Source organism: Fundulus heteroclitus, chromosome 16 (genome assembly GCF_011125445.2).
Source record: "Fundulus heteroclitus isolate FHET01 chromosome 16, MU-UCD_Fhet_4.1, whole genome shotgun sequence".
Taxonomy (NCBI): Eukaryota; Metazoa; Chordata; class Actinopteri; order Cyprinodontiformes; family Fundulidae; genus Fundulus; species Fundulus heteroclitus.
The window spans coordinates 20,450,112-20,470,693 of NC_046376.1; the positions used below are offsets into that span (position 1 = coordinate 20,450,112).

At 40.1% G+C, this 20,582-nt stretch overlaps 1 protein-coding gene across 4 annotated transcripts in view; it reads left to right on the plus strand.

The window, feature by feature from the left end:
- prkar1b (protein kinase, cAMP-dependent, regulatory, type I, beta) overlaps positions 1 to 20,582 on the plus strand; it is a gene marked incomplete at its 3' end in the record, with an annotated part of 74,299 nt that overhangs the window by 43,623 nt on the left and 10,094 nt on the right. For all 4 annotated transcript variants that reach the window (XM_036148421.1, XM_036148418.1, XM_036148419.1 and 1 more), the window contains 3 exon segments: positions 7,502 to 7,563; positions 14,061 to 14,107; positions 18,834 to 18,992. In XM_036148421.1, coding sequence (XP_036004314.1) covers positions 7,502 to 7,563; positions 14,061 to 14,107; positions 18,834 to 18,992 — 268 coding nt within the window.

The window sequence follows — 20,582 nt, forward strand, 5'->3', positions numbered from 1 at the left end:
AAAAATTCTAATATAGGAGAACAATTAAGATGCAAATCAAATTTAGATCTAGACAATTAATCATTTAGTTACTATCTGTCTTTTCTGATATTGACCAAACTTTTTCTGTGTCTCTTCTGAACATGTAAAAAATGCTTTTCATACTTTAGGAATGGAGAAAGGAAACCATAGGCGATAAGACAGTTATTAGCCTTTATGAAGTCGTTATTGACAGTCTGGCAGGGTCCAAGGTGCTCAGTGTGGTGTTTTATCTAAAGGCTCCTGATTTAGCCTTGGCTCAAAGGTTCCAAAAAAAACTACTTTTCCGGTTAGTCTATAATCCAAAAGTGACTCTCCCTGCCTGAAGAGTGAGCAGTTGTTGCAAAACAATATAAATGTTAAATATTTCCAATATTTAGTATTTCTTATTTCAAATTCCTGCACAGTCAGGAAAACTGGGAGAAAAATCTAAAAATAGAAAAAAATATTTATATCTCCCTTTCCTTTCATTCCTTGGTATATACTTGCTTTATAAATCAAAGGAGTGAGCAGTATAGAAATATACATTTCAAAAAGCTTTCTTTGAAAAATAAGAACCCCTCGATATAGAAACAGACTTATAAATCAGTAAAGCCAGATTTATAAGTGCTATGATCTACCTGATCCTAATTTGACTTTTACATGAATTGTCTACCTTTCAAGCCCAGATGACGCTTAATAAACCTTTATAAGGGCATATTTTTTGTTTCATATTTATTTTCTTGTCGTTGAGGTGGTCTGATCATTAAGTAATCCTGTAATCAGGTTTAAGCAGGCGTATAAAGGTCACATACTTTAAATGAGTAAATGCACTGGCCCTCAGGTGCTTTAGCTTTGCAACAAACATCCTGAGGCACAGGTTCACCCTTTAACACAACAGGATGCATCCAGGTTTACACCCCTTATAAACAACCAGACACAGGTGTGAGGTTCTGTTGCCTTTGTGATTTTCAATCTTTGAATGTTATTGAGCCCTCTGCTCATAGAGATAAGACGGAAAAATGTCAGCTTATTTCACTGTTTAATCTTGTTGTGGATTTAAGAAGCCATATTAAGTCTTCAGACCATAGTGAGATGTAAATGCCAGGAGTTTTACAGCTTTGAGGACCAAATCCACAAGCAATTAACTATTTAAAAAAGTGAAGGTTGCTTTTCTCATGCGCTCTTCTCGTCATCCTTTTCCTTTTATCGCTAAGTGGTCATCGTCGAGAGCTGTAAATATTAATGTCCACATGTTAACCTCAAGGACTTTGGCTGCAGCTCCCACGAGCCCAGACAAAACAGTAAGACATTGTAAACAAACCCTAAATTGTTAGTGACAGGTTTTTGTCTAGTGTATATTTATCCCATTGTTTTTCTTGTTTCATCTGCAAGTGAACACACCATATCTGTGCTTGTTACCCTTCATGGGTTTTCCTTCTTCCAAATATGTTCTTTAGAAACAGGAAATTATCAAATGATCCTTACAGACACAATAAAGTATTAACACCCAACAAATGACAATTAGCTTCTTTTATTTATTCATTCAACTTAACTTAAGCTGAGAGTTCATACATGCAATAGCCTTAAAAAGTTTTACATTTGCCTTGACTATACGTGTCCAAATAAGTTGATTAAATTTCTCTGGAAGAACTATAATATGAGCTGCTGAAAGAACAGCTTTCTCAAAGTAGAACTGAACTATAAAAACAGTCAATCTTTGGTTTACAGTCTTGTTCTTTCATGAGCTGCCATGTCAAACACAAGTATTGAGTGGTCATGTATTAGAAATGATCTGAATGAGGGTTTGTCTCTATCTGAAAGCGTTGAGACCCAGACCTACAGAATTAAGTTAAAGCCATCAGTCCAGTGCGGTATTGTGCAGAACTGCACAGGTTAAAATTATGTCCCACACTTTCAAAAGTTAAATGATTCTCATTTTAATATTATGCATCTTGTCAAGTAGGTAAGCGAGGCTACGGCTTAAACAATCTGCTTAATTTGTCTGTAATAGTTAGGTCAATTTCGCATAGCTAATGGAACGGCTATGCCATCAGCCTTCCTCTTCTCCAAAGTAAGATGATGAAGAAAAATTGCATTAGCTGAAATGTTATGCAGCTTAACGTTATTTTTGCTCTAGTCTGGACTAATAACTCTCTTACACAGCTTAATTTCCTCTCCTGCGTTGTAAATCCACCCTCTGGTAAAGAGTTGTGTACTACCATGGCACCCGGTCCCAACAATTAAATCCCAAAATTTGATTGAAAACGATGAAAATGAAAAATCACGTTGTTTTATTTTGTAAACAGTTGTTTTAGAAATGGACTGCAGTTGTGATGCTTTGTTTATTACCATGTAACACACTTTGCATACTCCTAGGCTGTCCTAAAGAGTCCTTACAAAATCAGGTAAGGTAGCTTCCATAATGTGGTCATTTCCCCCCCCCCCCCCTCAAGCATCAGTCTCCAGAATGAGTAGGAGCGTGTGCCGCACGCTTTAATGTGGTAAACAATCTCCCTAAATGCTTCAACGCTTTATAATTAGTCCTCTCTCTTATCTCCCCCTTTTCTGAGCGCTTCACTCTCTCTTTGTTAACAGCGGTTTGTGTCTGTCTACATGCTAGGACATCGCTGCATGTGCCTGCTTGAACGGTTATGTAATTGAAAATGTAATTTGAAAGTAAAAATATTGCACCTACCCAAACAGCACGGCTGAAGGGGGGGGGGGGGTGTGAGTTGGTTGTTCCATGTGAGTAACTTTGGCTCAATGAGCGCAACTTTAAACACTGGACATTACACTGCAGCTCTTAGTCAGCCCTTATAAAGCTGTTTTCCAGCTTACCATCACAGGCTAAACACCTTTTTTTACCTCCACTCATCAGTGGAAGTTTAATTTATGTTTGCATGCTCACATTTGTGAACTAACTTAAGCCTTAAATGTTATGCTGGCTGATCACAGCTGCTGCCATACAAAAAAAAAAATCTGCATGTAGTTCTGTGGAATTCATGGTAAGCTGCCGCTTAGGTTGTTGAGAATGTATAGAAAGCTCTCCATTCTGGATAAACTGCAGTAAGGGTCTTTTTAACATTCCTATACCTTGCAGAGGTGTTATGAAGAACACCCTGCAAGAAGTCAAAAAGCATATAAACTACAACAAGACGTGTAAAAATTATCACATAAACAAATGAAGCATAATTTTTATATACTTTCCTTCTCAATGTATATTAGACCGCTTCGTATGTTTTCGTTCAGCGGTAAAACGTCTCATATCTCGCCCTATCACCTTTTGCTTAAAATTGTTTAGGCTGGCTAAACAAAGGCTATTGTTGAGAATCAGCAGAATCAGCACAAGGAATTACAATCAACAGTGGCAGTGAAAATTACTCCTTCAGGCCCTCGTGGCATAAACACTCTGCCAGCCAAACCAGTGGCACGTCGCTGCCAAGCTGAGACACGGCCCGGAGAACAGGGAAGTTCCCGACATGCGGCGAGGCTGTTGATTGTTGTGCTTATTACAAAACCTCTTCCAGCCCGACGGCCTGATGACTCTGGATTGGCTGTTTTAGTCAACATTTTGCGGGCCATTTAGAATCCTGAAGGAATGGCGGCACGCGGCAGCGTCAAAGAGCCTTTCTGGTGTTAAGGGAGTAATGGCAGTGCCGGGTGTTGATGTAGTAATGTAAAAAGATAAGGTGTTTGCTGCTGAACAAATAAACAGCTGTGCTGGAAGACAGATTAGAGAAGGGTGGTGAGGAGGAGGGAATGAGTGAGGGCGGCTGTCTCTGCCAACCTGAAACAACATCCAACAATCCAGCCACAACAAGCGGGCCTGATTGGACTTCATTAATGACTGAAGTGCCCAAAGCTAAATACTGTTTTATGAGTGCTGCAGAACAATAATAAGCTGTTGTGAAAGGAGCAAATAAAATGTTTCTGTCCCTCTTTCCCAGTACACCACGGGCATATACAGTCGCTGTAATGTCGAAGTTGCAACCTGAGGTGGCAGTGTTTTAGTCTGCCAGTGTTAGTGCAAAATACTTTTCATAAGAACATGTTACATTTTTAGACAAATTAACCATTAATGGCACCTTGTACATTTACATTTAGGTGTGTTTCTGGGTCTTAATGCAGCATCAGAGAGGGGAGTATGGAAAAAAAGATTTTATTTGTCAGACTTAATTCTCTATTCCTTTGTCCACGTGTTTTATAAATCCATCCTATGAATCAAGGTAGACATATATGTATGTCATATCTGGAACTATCTCAACATACTTCACCAGTGACTAGGGTTGTCACAATACTAAAATTTCAAACTTGATATCGATACCCAGGAAAATATTCGATACTCGATACCATTTTCAATACCACAGGGATAAAAAAATTACATATTTAAAAGGCATAATAAATATTTTATTAACATGAACAACTCCCCTTTTTCAATGTCAACATAGAACATGCTTTCTGAACAGAATCACAAATGCTAGTTAAATAAGTGTGCAAATAAATGCTAAATAAATAACCCAAATACAACACATGCCTAGTAGCGTGCTAGCCACAGCTAATTACACAACATTAATGCGGACCACCGGTTGCAGCTAACATGAGTAATACACTTAATATATTAAATTATGAAAGGGAACTATAATTTATTACCTATTAGAATTCATCATGAAGGCCAGGGTGTCGGTCCTTGAAATGTTTGGTTAAGTTTGTTGTGCTGCTCGACTTTGTTGCCACCAGTTTAAACCAATGTTTGCACACGGGCTTGTCAAGATCTTTGGGTTTCCCTTCTCGGTTTGCCTGATATGCTAAAATGTTTAGTATCAATACCATTCCAAATTAGTATTTCATCTGGAGACAGCATTTGAGTATCAATAGTTTTCTGGGTATCGATACTTTTTACACCCCTACCAGTGACAGAAGCTTTGTTCCCCTGCTTCAGATGGGGATGAACTTCCTTGCCCCACCACCAACATCACAATTCTTTTGCTGGACGTCTTTGACTCCCCGTCTTTCTATCCGTCTCTGTCAGAACAGCACATCCATTGTTGGTGGAGTTACTCTGCCTTTTCACAAGGTCAGGCGGGGGCAACAGGTAGCGGAAAGGATAAGATTAATCACTTCATGTAGGACACATGGAGAGGGGGCAATAGACAGAAGGGTGGGGAGTAAAATGTGGGGCAGAGATGAATCAAAGGGAAGACATGGGGGGGGGGGGATCCAGAGGGTATAGGAAGGGAGAAAAGTGACCAAGAACAGAGAGATGGGTAGAGACAAGGGGAAGTAATTACCATCATGAGTATCTTGGTTGCGCTCACTGATGCATTCACTGAAAGGATGCGTAGAGGCGGGGAATGGAAAGAAAGAGGTGGTCAAGTGTAATTACTTAAGCGCAGGTTTGGTTTTCTTTGATCCACTTGCAGTTTTTTTTGGTCACCAACTCTCCAGCATCCAGCTTGGCTTTGTGTTGAAATGACCAGCCGGTCATACAAAGGGGTACATCACTCTTGTCTGGACTTTTACGTTCCTGGTTTTGTCCAGATCATGTTTGCTTCTACTGACTTTATTTTAACCCCTCAGGTTTATTGAGCAACTTATATCAGAAGAGGTTTTTGATTCTGTTCTAACACAATAATATTGGAAACTGCTCATTCTGGGGTGTCCTATACTCAGTAAAAAGTATCCACATTGAAAAATTTTGTTTTTATGGCCCTTAGGTATAGTACATTAACCAATGAGGAAATAGTCAAATTCTGAGTTTTAAATGGGCCAGTCAAGAAAAACAAAAACTTATTCCAGCCACCAGCTCAGTTCTAAGATTTAGTTTTAGGGAGTAATTTTAATAAAGCATAATTTAATCTCCATCTGTGACCTGAAACCTACTGCTCCAAAGCTCCATGCTCAAGCACTCCCACCAAGCACAGGTGGCCGCAGACGTGAGGTGAACTGTGGGCAGGGGTGCAGATGTTGCTCTGACTAACCACCATCAAAGTGTTTCAGTGCTCGTGTCACATCATCGTGCCATTTAGGATGTTTTCATCATTAATGGACGTCTACGAGTTTGTTGTTATTGTCCAAACGTGTGTTAACGGTGTGCACCCACCGGTGCAGCTTCATCACATTCAAGACATGTTGCATGGTGGTTGTGCATATTTTTATTTTGGGCTTGCACACTTCAAAGAATAAACATGTTTTTTTTTTTTTTTGCGGCATGTGTGAGTGTTTCCTCAAGGGTGTGTGTCTGTCTGTCTGTGTGTGTGTGTGAGTGTGTGTGAGTCAGTGGCCAGCTGCAGTGCATAGGGCTTACCTGTGGGTGTATTTGGCTGAGATCCACTTTCTTAAGTCTGCTTTTTATTCCGCGTCACATAAATAAGTACCAGCATGGTGCGTTCTTTTCCAAACCGCTCACTAACATCCTTAGATCTCCCTGTAACATCTGTTGACTTGTAGTTTTTTTTTTCTCTCTCTCTCTCTCTCTCTCTCTCTCTCTCTCTGGCAATGTTTTATGTGTATCTTGTGTTTCTTTTCACTTGTCAGCGCTGCAGGTTAAGGAGCATGCAGTTATCCCTCACCCACACATTCATTTTGCGCAAACCTGTGTGTTTTCATAGGCTGTTTGAACCCAGATTCAGACATACTGGCTTAAGCATGCACAGTCAATGGCACACGCACACACGGAGACATAACTGAGAGCGGGCTCAGGCTTGCCCCGAATTCACTCGGTAGGCTTTTTAAGTCTTTGATACGGCTGACCTTAGTTTATTGTTTTATTCAGTTTTTATTTTTTTTTCTACAAGACAAACTGTATGCAACAGATTAGATAGAAAAATTACACCCTGGAGGAGAAAGACACCCAGAGAGGAGGAGGATAAAGGTAATGTCTCTTGTCCCAGCGCATTCCAGAAGTGGAGCTCTAATCTTCTGAGGCCTCATGCATTTAAACGGCGCGATTAGCGGCAGCCTAACAGGCGCTTGTACCCGCCAGGCTGGAGCAGAAATCAGTCGCTTGGCTTCAGCTGTCATTTTGTTTGTTTGTTCACTGCCTCTGAAGGAAGATGCTCTCAGAGATACGGGCTTTGATCACACGCTTAAAACCAAACAGCCATAAATGGGCCTACGTACGGTACCTGTATGCTGCGCAGATCCAGACTAAGTGGCTGAAACGTTTGACTGCCACTGATGTAGTTCTCGTATGACAACCCCACCGACATATTTCACAAATGCTCATCCATGGATTGTGTAATCTTATTCGAGTCGGTTTTTTCGACTTTAACGACTTTAACCAGTAATAGCGTGTTTGGTGGCTTTCAGACGATGATGAAGTGAGGATTGTGTAAAATCTAGATATACGGTCTTGTTGCTGGCTCGTGATGCAGTTTTGAAGACGTTGCATATTGAATTTATAATGCAATCAAGAAAAACGCAAACACACAACAGTGTAACGAATAAAAGCATGTGAACTATAATTGTTTCTTTTTTTTTCTCTTTGCCTCTTTTTCTGCAGTGACATATTTGATGCCATGTTCCCTGTCACCCACATTGCAGGGGAAACAGTCATCCAGCAAGGTAAAGTACAAACAATCAGATGAATTCAGGTTAAAAGACATCCTTTTGTGACATGATGAGCAAAGCAGAGGCGATTTGTATTTCTTGGAAAAAGTATCCGTAGCTCCTTAACATTTTCACATTTTGTCCCATTACAACCACAGACAATGTGTTTTGTAGAGATTTTATGGGATGAATGAAAAAGAAATTGGGCATAATTGTGACAAAGAAGGAAAAAGTCACATAGTTTTGAAACAAAAATGTAACATTCACTAGCGTTGGTATTCAGGCTCATTTAAGGTCTTGACATAGCTCTCGGTGTCTCCTCCAACCTCCCAAATTATACTATGTTTAGCCCAGCTGAACAACTTTCTTCCTTATAGAGATAAAATGTTTTCACTACAGCATCATGGGTGGCGAAGGTGAGATTTTTTTAACACCCTTTCAGAAAAGTAAAAGAAAAAAAAGAACTGAAAGAGAATGATCTGATTGGTCACCAGGATGTCAGTGCAGTGTTTTGTATCCTTGGGGTCCCAGAGAGATAAATCATTTCCTAAATTAATTGATTAAATTAATTGTTTCTCTTGTTTCTGTTTAGCATCTGATCCATCGTTCTCTGTATCTGCTTTGTTTGTTGTGTCGCCCCCTGACTGGTACTAATATTGTCCCTGTCAGCCCAGACAGCCAACACAGTCACAGAAATCTGGGCTGCAGGCCGACAGCCACAGAGAAACAATGAAGAAATTTACATCACACAGGCTTTGCAGCCGACTGGAAACCAAATGCCTTCGACCGTCGGAATGCACTAGGAAAGGGCAGGGATGAAGCAGCGTTAGGTTATAAAACAATAATCCAAGCTTTCAACATCTTATAAATCATGAACAATAATCTGAATATGGATAGAATATGGCACAACTGCAAACATGCCAAGACATGGCCATCCGTCTAAACTGACAGGCCGGGCAAGGGAAGCATTAACCAAAAGAGCAATCAAGGGGGCACTGAGATGAACAGCTCAAGTGGGAGAATCTGTTGAGAGGATGTTTATTTGTTGTGGATTAAAATCTGTTTTCATGTGTGACAAAGAAAAGCCTCAGTAGAAAGAAGGTCAGAAGAAGTCCTCGTTGCAGTTCACTGCAAGCTATGCAGAGGACAGCAAATGTGAAACAATGTGCTCATGACAGATAACACCAAAATTAACTTGTGAGCAAACTGAAAAAAACAGCTACATCCAAAAAGCTGAAAGTTATGTCTGTTTTGCATAAGAAGTTGGTCGTAGTTAATCTGAGGATGGATGGAGCTACATACGGGACAATCATGGAGGTAAACATGTTAGAGGCTGAGAAAGAGTTGAGACTAGAGCTGAGATAGATCTTCCTGCAGGATGATGAGCATAAACATACAGCCAGAGCTACACTAGAATAGTTCAGGTCAGAGGATGTTTAAGCATTATTTTGGCCTAGGGAAACTTTCAGATCTTTTTTTAATATTAGAAATATCTGAAAATTTAATATTTTTTCCCCACAACATCATATTTATGTACATTTTGTGTTAGCCTGTCACATAAAATAGAAATTAAATACGTTGACTTTTGTAAGTAAGAAAAATGTATTTATGTCGTTCATTTCAGGGATAAAAAAGTGTCTCCCAATGAGTGTGTAAAACATTAAAACCGTTAAATTAAGACATGATTTGTGGTTGTAACATGGAAAAATTTGAAAAAGCCAAAGGGATATGAAAGCTTTATAACTATTATAATATAAGTACTGCCCAAAATCCAGATAAAAAAGAAAAAAAAGGATTCTATTAGCCAACAATAAGACTAGACTTTCTACTAAATCAGAACAATAACGACTGATGTTGAACAATTTGCTGATTTTACTGCCACCTCCTTCACATAATAAGTGACCTTGTCTAAGCGGAGACTTGAACCACCAAACCACTTAAATAGAAAGGAAGCAATTAAGACACCACTTTTACCGATTATCCTCAATAGATTTATCTCAAAGAATACATCTATTGCACCGCCACAATTGGCCATGTTTATTTTATCCCACCACTCCCTTTTCCTCTCATTGCCCTACACTCACATTCCTCTCAACCTGCACCACTCCTTAGGTTCCTCTCCTCTGCTTTGCAGTCAAACCTCCACCCTAGTCATCCCTGGACTTGGAAGAAAAACAGACCAGGAGGCCCAGACTGCATTTTTCCTCAATTTTCCTCTCCTATCAAATGCAGACATTTACTCACATATTTTTAAAACACACACAAAAAAATACACATTCTTGAAAATCCCTCACTTTAGATAATGCTATATTAACACCTGCTCAAAATCACATAGTGTTACAGCTGTGGAGCTCTCTAAAGAAATGTTCACAAGCAGACCGTAGGTGAAGGATAACTCTTGGTGCCTCCCATCTGCTCTTAAAACAACTTTCAGGAGTATATCAGCCCTAATTTGGAGATAATAAGTCTAGCTTACTATGCAGGGCCCCCAGACCCAGACAGACCATTGTTATTTACACTACAGAGTGTGGTATATAAAGTACTGATGTCATAGCTAGTGTTTGGACTACTATAGAGCTTCACAAAAGCCAACCCTGCTACTAGCTACTTAGACTTAGACAATTTTATTTGTCATTTTGTATGCACAGAGTGCGCACAGAACGAAATTAGACACTATATACACCTAACCAGGGAGTATCACTTAAAGGACTGTGCAGTAGTTATCATGTCATTTAAAGTTTTGCCTTACTCTGTTGTCTACCTTTAATTTTTATCAGCTAATTCTTAAGGATTTGTCATTGTAAGTGACTGATTCTGACAAGGGAGCTATACAACCATGCAAAAAGGTTTTTGTTTCCCAAGCAGCTGATTTTAGAAAACTCACGATAATGATATGACTTGTGATAAATAAAAAAGACAATTAGAAAGTATTAATGTCTATCTGCGTTGGGCCCAGGCTGCCAAGTGGCACAATTGTTAGCACTGTTGCACCTTGCAGCAAGAAGTTTCTTGGGTTCAAGTCCCTACTTGGGTTCTACATGTATGTGGTTTGAATGTTCTCCCTGTCTATGTGTGGGTTCTCTCCGGGTACTCCAGATTCCTCCCACACCCAAATGAGTGTGTGCATGTATGGTTGTTTGTCCTGTGAGCCTCTATGTTGCCCTCTGATGGGTATACTCCACCTAATGCAAATAGACCTGCTCTCCTGCGACCATGCAAGGATAAGCAGTTATAGACAATGGATGGATGGATGGATGGATGCTTTGGGTTCATAGCAAACATAGTTGATTAATACAATCCAGCTAATGGTCCTGGCAGTTTTTCACAATATACATATTGCTTACAGGGATATTGTGAAATAGATAAATTAGATATGTATTGTGCAGCCCTACTTGAACATCTCCTGGGCAGACAGTTCAGTGCTCTAAACTAATGTGCCATATTAGTACTTGCATACATTTTGTGGAAATTAGCATACACATAAATCCCACTGCACCAAATGTAGAAAAAGACAATGATTGAGCAGCATTTCTTCCATTGAAGCCTAAGGCAGATACGCAATGGGGCTACCAGGATTAAAAAATAAAACTGGACTTTTGGTTTGTATTTTTAGTGAATCCTAACAAAATTGTTAGATGTAATTTGTTTATCGAGGAGGACAGAAATGTACCATAATTTCTATTCTTCTTCTTGTTTCTTTTCAAACTAGCATTAGGGCTAGTCTTACATTAATAAACGGGGACATATCGTGCTTTTTAATGCCTTCCTTTTCACAGACAGTTGTGGTCTGTATAAAGTGGAACTGCAACGCTTTGGTCTGAATTCCTTGTTATTGTTGCCCCACAGCCCCTCTTTTACCCCTGTTCTCAGGTGCGTCTGAGAACAACTCGTTTTGGTGCGGTCTCTTGCAAATTGGCCACCCCTCAGACCCGCTCCCTTCGCAGAGCGTTCCACTCCTCCCCGTTTGGCCATTTTTGTAGTATGCTGGGGGACGGTGTAATGAATTGTGTGGGTTAATACACCCAGCAAGCGGACATTTTCACTTATCCACTTGTAGCTTCGGCATAACTGAACATGGATTACAAAAATCGCAGCGGAAAATAAAAATGAAGCTGAAGCGCAAGTTCAATTGAAGAAACTCATCGCCTGCCTCCATTCAATCAGAGTCCGATCCGCCTCTGATGTGAGCCAATCAGCTACGAACCACACCTCCATGAAGCCAATCAGCATCCCGCGCTCATCTTAAAAGCAACTTCAAATCCACGTCTCAGCCTGCTAACCAGCAAGCGCAAACGGATTGCATGTTGGATTTCGAATCAGATGTCCGATTCAACCCACCCCCAACCCCTTCTCCACCATCATAGCTGAGTTCATCTAGCTTCCAAGACGTTCCTCCATCCTCAACCCATCAGAGTGTTTTCTCCCTTCAGTCTTCATCACTCCCTATCGCCTGTTATTGGTCCGGCAGAAGACCACCATGTTGGGCCCGGTTCTGCCAGAGGTTTCTTCCCAAAGGGGAGTTTTTCCTCTCCACAGTCGCTTCAAGCTTGCTCATCATGGACAGTTCATGCAAACCTGTGTTTATCAAGTTGTACATCTATCTTAAACAGATCATCATATGGACTAATAAACTTCTTCTATCTCCACTCCACCACCAGTTTCAGACCTGGGGGGGAACATCCCTGTTCTCATACATCTACTTATGCATATTAAAGTATAATTCAGCATTAATGTTCCTGCCGAGGTCTGAGCGCCAAAGACTTAAAATATTGTGTCAATAAAATCCTTCTAATTGCCATTTCTTTCTCTGTGAGTTTTTCAGATTGAAATGGAGGATTTGCGAAATTTAGCGGCTCTGCAGCAAACACTGTGACATAATTGTTCAAGAAATATAATACAGAATAGAAAAGAAAATGGTGTATCCAACAATGACCTATAAGTTGCTTGTTTTATTACATGAAATGTGCAAGTGATCAATACCATTGATACATGCTGCTGCTACAACTTACTTAGTTATATCATCAAAATTCCCCTGCTATTCCCTATATGTGGTCCTCTGGATATAAAACACCCTACACATCCAAGTTGTAAACCATGTTGTCCTTTGGGGCAAAGCCATGGAAAGTTATCAACATATATGAAAATTGCCCTCTGTTGAAACACCACACGCGGTATGTCAGCTTGTGTGAGTGCGTATGTCTGTGTGTGCAGGTCCTGGTTAAATATTTGCCTGCACTCTCAAGCGAAAAAACGCAAAACAAAGACCTGGCCACCAAGGTGATAAAAGACAGGAAGAGTACAAGAAAAGACAGACACAGTTAAAGGAAACTGAAAGAGGGATAGGTGAGATGAAAGAGTTGGAGGGAAGAAAAATTACGGCAGGGCCAGGTTGCAGCAGGTTCGTCAGAATATGTGTGTGCGCGCGGCTCTTTGGGGTCTTTTCAGGGGTAGGCTTTCAGACAGACAACGAACATTTGGTGTGACAAATAAGGCTCTATGATTAACGAGCCCTCCAATCCTCACAGTATTAATTAGCCGTGTGAACTTCTGTGAACTTTACTCACATGGTGCTCTCCACCTTTTTAGGTCTTCGGGTGAACTCAGATCAAAACTACACAAAGTTGCACCCTTACCTCTGCCATTTACACTCATTTAACCCATTTTTGCCTCCGAATTATTATTTTTTTTTTAACATTCTTGTTATCTAAACTGGATGTCTTCAGAGGATTTCGACCACATATCCCATTCATGTCTTTGAGAGTTTACTTTAAAAGCATGGCTCTTCTATGACAGCAACACATCCTTGCTTTTAAAACATAGTTTTTCAGTAAGATGAAGACAATGATGAATGAAACAGCCTCCTGTAGCTAGGCACTGTTGCACTGTTCTCTTCCAACCCTCTGAGGTGTCAAAGCTTTGAATGCTCAGGCGCTTATGTTTCAGAGTTTCCGCTAATAAACCAAAGTAATGACCGTTGCCGTTACTGCAACTTTCTACTGGCAGGAGTCCTTTTGCTCTAAGTTATTATCATGCCCTGTGAAGTATGTATTCTCAAGAAGGCTGTAGCACTTTTATTGCCTAGAAGCTTAAAGCCATTTGATTCATATTGACAAAAATCTGTTTCATGTCTTTTTAGGAGGAAAAGACAAATCAGACACATTTTCAATTTCGCGTTTTCTTTGTAAGGGTTAAGTCGTTTGCATTCATGGCATTGTATGTTTAAAGCATGGTAGTTAATGTTACAGGTTGGAAATTACAGCTCATCTGGGGTAAGTTCCCTAAGATTGAGTCGTACTCCAGCAGGTCCGCATTTGAATCCAGGACCATTCCTTTTTGCTGCACATAATAATTTCTTACTCCTATCTAATATAATTCAGGATTTATTTGTCAAACAACGTTTGCTAGCAGACGGCAAATTTTATAGTAGATAATTGAGTTAGTTAGATGGCATGCATGTTAGTTCCTTTTTTTTTGCTCTTATAAGCTCACGATGCCTTCTCTCTTCTCGTCAGGTGATGAAGGAGACAACTTCTATGTGATTGACCAAGGTGAAGTGGACGTAAGTGTCTGACACACACAAACACACACCCTGGAGCAAAAATGTTGCTGCCTTCTGTCTGAACAACATGAACTGTGAAGAGACGTCTATATACAGTTGTCTAATGTCTTTAAAAAGTTGTTACACTGCAAAAACGGAACTTAAAATAAGTAAAATGTTCTTAAAATTAGTGCATTTGTCCTTGATTTGAGCAGGTTAATAAGATGATTTGCCAATGGAATAAGATTGTTGCACTTAAAAGAGGAACAACTCATCTCCATCGTCTTATTTCAAGTGCAGGATGTCTAATTATCTTATTTTAGGGGTCAAAATACTGATTCCGTTGGCAGATAATCTTATTCACCTGCTCAAATCAAGGACAAATACACTAACTTTAAGAACATTTTACTTATTTTTAGATCCGTTTTTGCAGTGTGGGGTTTCAACACGCTAACCAATGTCTTAGTTTAGGCTTACTTAGGTCAGGTGTATGGGCTAAAAAAGTGACATTAGCATGATTTCATAGCGATGTAGCCGAGTGTTGTTTTTGATGCGCTGAGTATCTACTTTCATCACATCAGGATTAGGATTTTTTTTGTTTCTGACTGACCTGCCGCAGCCAAGGTTGATCAAAAGGAAATGCAATTCTACACCGATCAGCAGCCGATTTCTCCACGTACTCAACCTATTAAATAAAGGCAAGGACTGGTCACATTCCTTTATAGTCTCGAAAAAGATAGCCTCATAAGTCTTTTATCATATATTATTTTTACTGATATAAAGAAAAATGAAACAAAAATTGCATAACTTTCATTGATCTGGTTTCAAAGATAGTTTATAGAACAAGATCAAAACTCTTCCTTTGTCAGTCTTGTCGAGACACAATTACACCCCGACAAATGGGCTGGTTTGTCGAACGGCCCTCATGTTTTTTGTCCCTCTTTAAAGTCTGGTTCTGGTCTGATGACAATCTGAACATGGCGCTTCAGAGGTTAGTCAAATTGAGAAGATCTATTGTCTTTGCGAGCCTGACACCAAGCGATAGACTTAAGTGGAGAGATAAAACAGAAGCTGATGGAAAGTTAAACAGGAAGTGACCTTATCAGCTTACAGCAGCGAGCAGAAATAAGCTGGGTAGGAGCAGAGAGTCAGGTTGGTGAATTTTTTTTTAGGTTTCCGACATCAGTAATCTATCTCTAAATTGTGAGTAGGAAGTAAAGCACTGAGATGGTGCTTTGATAGAAAGACTCCAGCCTTAATAGCTTAAAGTCTTTCTGCATTGACTGCCATTGTCAAATGGTGTCTTATTGATTGGATAAGTAACCTAAATTATAATGAAATTCATGTGAAACATAAGTGAACCACAATTTCCAACAAAATATCTTTCGGTTTTTGTGTTTAAGTATTACATTTATTTAGAGAGAAGACGAGGACTTAAGAAGAAATCTGATAATTTATCTTGGAAGATCTCGTGCCGTGCTGAACTGTAACTGGTTTCCATCAGGCAGACAAAGACATGAGAAAGCCAAACTAAGCCTTATGAAGAAGTTTCTGTTTGCAGTTCTGTGCAAAAGTCTTAGTCCCCTTAGAATAGTGCCCACTGTAATCCTCTCTGCACCAAACTTTGCACTTTTTGGAAACTGCAAAACTCAGAGTTGTCCATTGGTTTGTCAGAGAGAGAGAGAAAGAGAGAAAGAGAGAAGGATGATTTTTCCATCCAGATAACATGTCTCCACAACATTCTCTAAAGTCTTGTAGCCCTGTGCTTTGCACCACTCCATCAGAGGCTTTGCGTTGCACCTGGTGATGTTAGGCTTGAAAACAGCTGCTTGGCCTTGAAAAGCTTTGTGCGAAGCGCTCTTCAGACCTATCACGAGCTAGTCTGAGGCCATGTTTGGAGCTGTGTAGCCACTGGCTCGACTGAAGGCTGGTGAACTCAGCGCAATGTGCACCTCAGCATCTGCTGACCCTGCTCTGGGATTTAAAGGGGCCTTACCACTTCATGACTCAGTTCCTGTTGTTGCTTCAAGACCACCAACAGTTGACTGTGGAATATGTAGAGGTAAGACATTTTTACAACTGCAGAGGTTTCATCCTATCACTGTTAGGACACTGAATTTCACTGAGCTCCTGAGAGCAACCCATTCTTTTACCGCTAATTGCAGAAGCAGGCTGCATGCCTAGCGGCTGGATCTTACACCCCAGTGGCTGTGGAAGTGACTGACACCTGAATATAATCACTCGGAGGTGTGAGCCAATACATTCAAGAATATATTATATTAAAAAAATGTAAGGGTGATTTACAACATTCAAACATAACTAGGGGTAAAGTTTTAATTATTTAGTCAAAAGCCCTCCATTTGGTGCATTCACATTTGTATGTCTAGTTCTAATTTGTTTTTCGTTTGTTTTTTTTGCATTTCATGTTAACAGATTCCAAGCTTGAATTTTAATATTTCCACTTGTTCCTAAAGTTTTTCCATAAAGTTGTTTCAACTCAACAGCTGCAGCCTTGCTCTGCCTCGATTGCTCCTCCTTCGATGTGTTAAACCAGATGTGTCCCGCTCACTGGTGAATCTGCTCCCACAGACTCTTTTCTGCCTGCACCCAAGCTGTGGGAAGACTTCTCCTCAAACTCACTCCCCTCCCTTGCCAAACCTCACCCTCTTTTACATCTATTTCACCTCATATCCCTCGCTTCCATCCCTCGCAGACAGCGGCTGCCTCCCAGCCACAGCCCTGGCACTAAAGAACAGTGCAGAGGTTATGGGAGTGTGGAGATGTCTCTCATTAGACAGGGGCGTAAATTTGCCAGCGTCTCATAAACTGCCTGAAAGTTGCTACTAATGTAATCCCCTCTATGTCTGCACACACATCTATTTAGTTTGAGACGTTGGCTTTTGTCGACAAGAAACAGCCATAGAAGAAATTAGTCAAAAACTCAAAACTTTAGTCATTTTAACCCAGGGGTGTCCAAAGTCCGGCCCGGGGGCCATTTGTGGCCCTCTGAATGATTTTTGGTGGCCCTCAATCACAGTTGAAGAATGGCCTAAATTAGGTTTTGCCAGCTCAGATGGTTGAGGCGATGCACTTTAAAAAAAAAAACTGGGCAATTTTCACTGATACAAGGCCTTTCAAAAAAAAAAAAGACACAAATTAAAATCTTCTTAAAAGGGAAAATGTAAGGTGCAAATATATTTTTAAGTCTTTTTTTTTCAGACATATTTTTGCTTTGGATTTAAGTTGACAGTAAATTAGACCGCAAACTTTTTACCAATAAGCAGACTTGGGTGCACCCATTTATTTAACTCGGCAAAGTAAAGCAGGAGTGAGCCCAGTCCTGTTCTGCTTGCTGAAAAGACACAAAAGAAAAGAAAAAGATGATCAACCCAAATGATTTAGGATACCGTTTGCTGGGCGAACCTGCAAGAATCTTGTTTTGTTTCAAATCTAAAATAATATACTTGTTTCATTAAAGTATTTTTTGTGTGTAGTTTATTGTTGAGCCAGTAAAAAAAGAAGAAAAAACAGTTTTTTGACATTTTGATAAAAAAAAAAGGGTTTTAATTTTCTGGCCCCTGAGTTCTTTCTACATGACATTATTGGCCCCCATGGCAAAATGTTTGGACACCCCTGTTTTAACCCTAACATGCTTTTGTTTTGCAAAGGTAAGCCTATTGTTATTTTTATATTTAGTGTAGCTATGGGCATTAGTAGCAAAACAAACTAAGTAACTATCAGCACAAATTTGGCCTTTATCATCCTTATTTTTCTTTTTTTCTTTTCTACTATCAGCCATGCAGCTTTCTGCTCGTATTTAGTGACACGTCTATGTTTGTAAAACCCTAGGGCATTCGCTAAACAAGCTTTAGTTCAGTCTTTCTTCATAAAGCTGCGCTTACTGTTACCAAAACTTCAAGTTTATTATTTTTCTGTTTTATAGACTTGAAGGGACTATTCGGGGGGAGCTGAATGAAAGTAGTCAAAAGTGTGCAAGTACAACCGTAAAGACAAAATAATTACTACCTGAGAGCAGGATTGGAAACTGTTGTAAAAATACCTCCACCGGTCCGCTCTGATGTAATGCTTTTGCAACGTTCAGATAATTGTTCTTGGAGGCTTGACGTAACCACAGTCAGCATTCTGCATCCCTTTGAACCCGGTCCAGCCTATAGTGACGGATGGGTCCCCTGTGGTTCCCCTCCGAGTCTGAATAATGGCTTCCAACAATTCTGGCAATTCACAGCAGCCAGCGGAGGAATAAAACCCACCTTCTGTTTCCCTCCCTCCTTTCTCTCCGTGTTATTAAGTCAACAAGATAGTGGATAGCGTGTTGACAGTTGAAACCGTAACGGCCCTAGAGACGGCCTCAATGAGCCTCACTGAGGTTGTATTGTCTGAAGCGCTTCACCGCCTGGTCTAAATAGAGCTATAGATGCGTGTGCATGTTAGCAGTGCACAGTTTGAGTGTGTATGCATTTCACTTGAGGGTAGATCTAAAAATATTGGCACATCTATGACTTTCAGGTCACAGGAAAGACTTGAAAGAGGTCAATAAAAGGATATATGACGATATTAAAGGGATAAATACCCTTTTAGAGCATCTTATTTGATTGCTTAGACTAGCAGAGGAACATAAAACAGACAGTAGCTCTGCGAGGGTTACAGAAGTCAGAGTGCAGCAGCTGGTACGACGCACACAAACTTACAACGTGTCCATCCCTGATTACTGTTTTTATCTCTGCAGGTGTACGTGAATGGCGAGCTGGTGACCAATATCGGAGAGGGGGGAAGTTTCGGCGAGCTGGCCCTGATCTATGGGACGCCAAGAGCTGCCACCGTCAAGGCCAAGACTGATCTTAAGCTGTGGGGCATTGACAGGGACAGCTACCGCCGCATCCTCATGGTACGTACGCCAACAAACTAAATTGAGTATGCTCTGTGATACGAGGAAGTAAACACTCTGGTAACATTACTGAACGCTAAGGAGTTTAAGTGAAGCCTTTATTGCTGTCGTGATTTCTACTTCGAATTGCTCAAATCTCCACCGTTATGAATAGCATCAAATTTGTTGTCATTGTTTCACACAATGAAAAAGTTTAGCAGCTCTCCTTTGGCAACAGGGATATCACTCACACACACACATTTACACAAACAATACACAAAGCAAAGGTCAACAGAAATCCAGATATTTGCCATGTTCTGCCCATAAGGACCGTAAAAAATATACGGGAGATTGATGTGACTGCTCTAGGATATAAATTGTTTTTGAGGAAGTTGGATTTGTTAATAAAAGTCCTGAACCTTTGGGAGTGGACCAAAACAAGAATGCGTCCAGGTGAGTGGAGTCTGTTGCAATGGTTCTGGCTTTGTTTTGGACCTGCAGCTGTAAATGTCCATCACAGAGGGCAGCTGAGATCCAATAACACGTTACCTCACCACCCGCTGCAGGTTCTCCTCAACAACTTTACTATATAGCTAGCACATTTTAACTTTGTGTATTAAGAATAAAAACATTCTAAATAATGAAATATCAAATTCTCATTAAATGGGAAATAGAGTCCCTTGCGGATGCATTTTGAGCTTTTAAACTATTTCCCATCTTGTGACATTAGAACTACAAACGTCCATGAACGTTTTAAGAATTTATGTAGCAGAGCAGCACAAAACGATAAATAATTGTCAAGTGGAAGGAAAATTATACACGGCTTCAAACGTTTTTTTTTTTTAAACAAATAAAGTCTGAAGATGTCGCATGCTTTTGGGTTCAGAGTGCTTTTCTCCAATAGCTCTAAATAAAATGTATTGCAACCAGCTGCTTTCTCAACTCATCTGATTATTAAATGAAGTCCCTCTGTGTGTGAATTAATCTCGGTATAAATACAAAGCACTGGAAAACACCGTTCCAATGGTTAATCCAATGGTTATCATGCTTTGGGATGTTTTTTCTTCAACAAGGACAGAGTGGATGGGAAGATGGGTGGAGCTAAAACCTGTCAGACAAGACCTGTGGGATCATTTAGTTCACGTGTTAGAATGGCACAAGTCCAGACCTAAATCCAATCTAAAATATTATTTTGCAACTTCCAAGACATTTTCTTCCAGGATTGTCCTGCTTTTAGCTCCATCCAGCTTCCTTTTCCTTTTCTGTCCCTGCTGATGAAAAAACATCCTCACATCATAATGCAGCCACCATCATGCTTTACTATTGAGAGGGTGGGTTTACGCTGATGTGCAGTGTCCTTGCGTAATATGAGATCAAGTAACACACTGGTGGACTATATTAATTTGATACTAATTTGACTGCCTGCAATGAATTTTACTCTGTGCGTTCTTGGTGCATGATGGATGCTTTTTATATTTTCACTTGTAAGTAGTTTGGAAAGCCGAGTATAATTTTTTTTCTACTTATAAACATGCATGTATATATGCTCTACAACCTGACATCCCAATAAAATGCGCTTGTTTATAGTTGTAGTGCAACAAAATGTGTGTG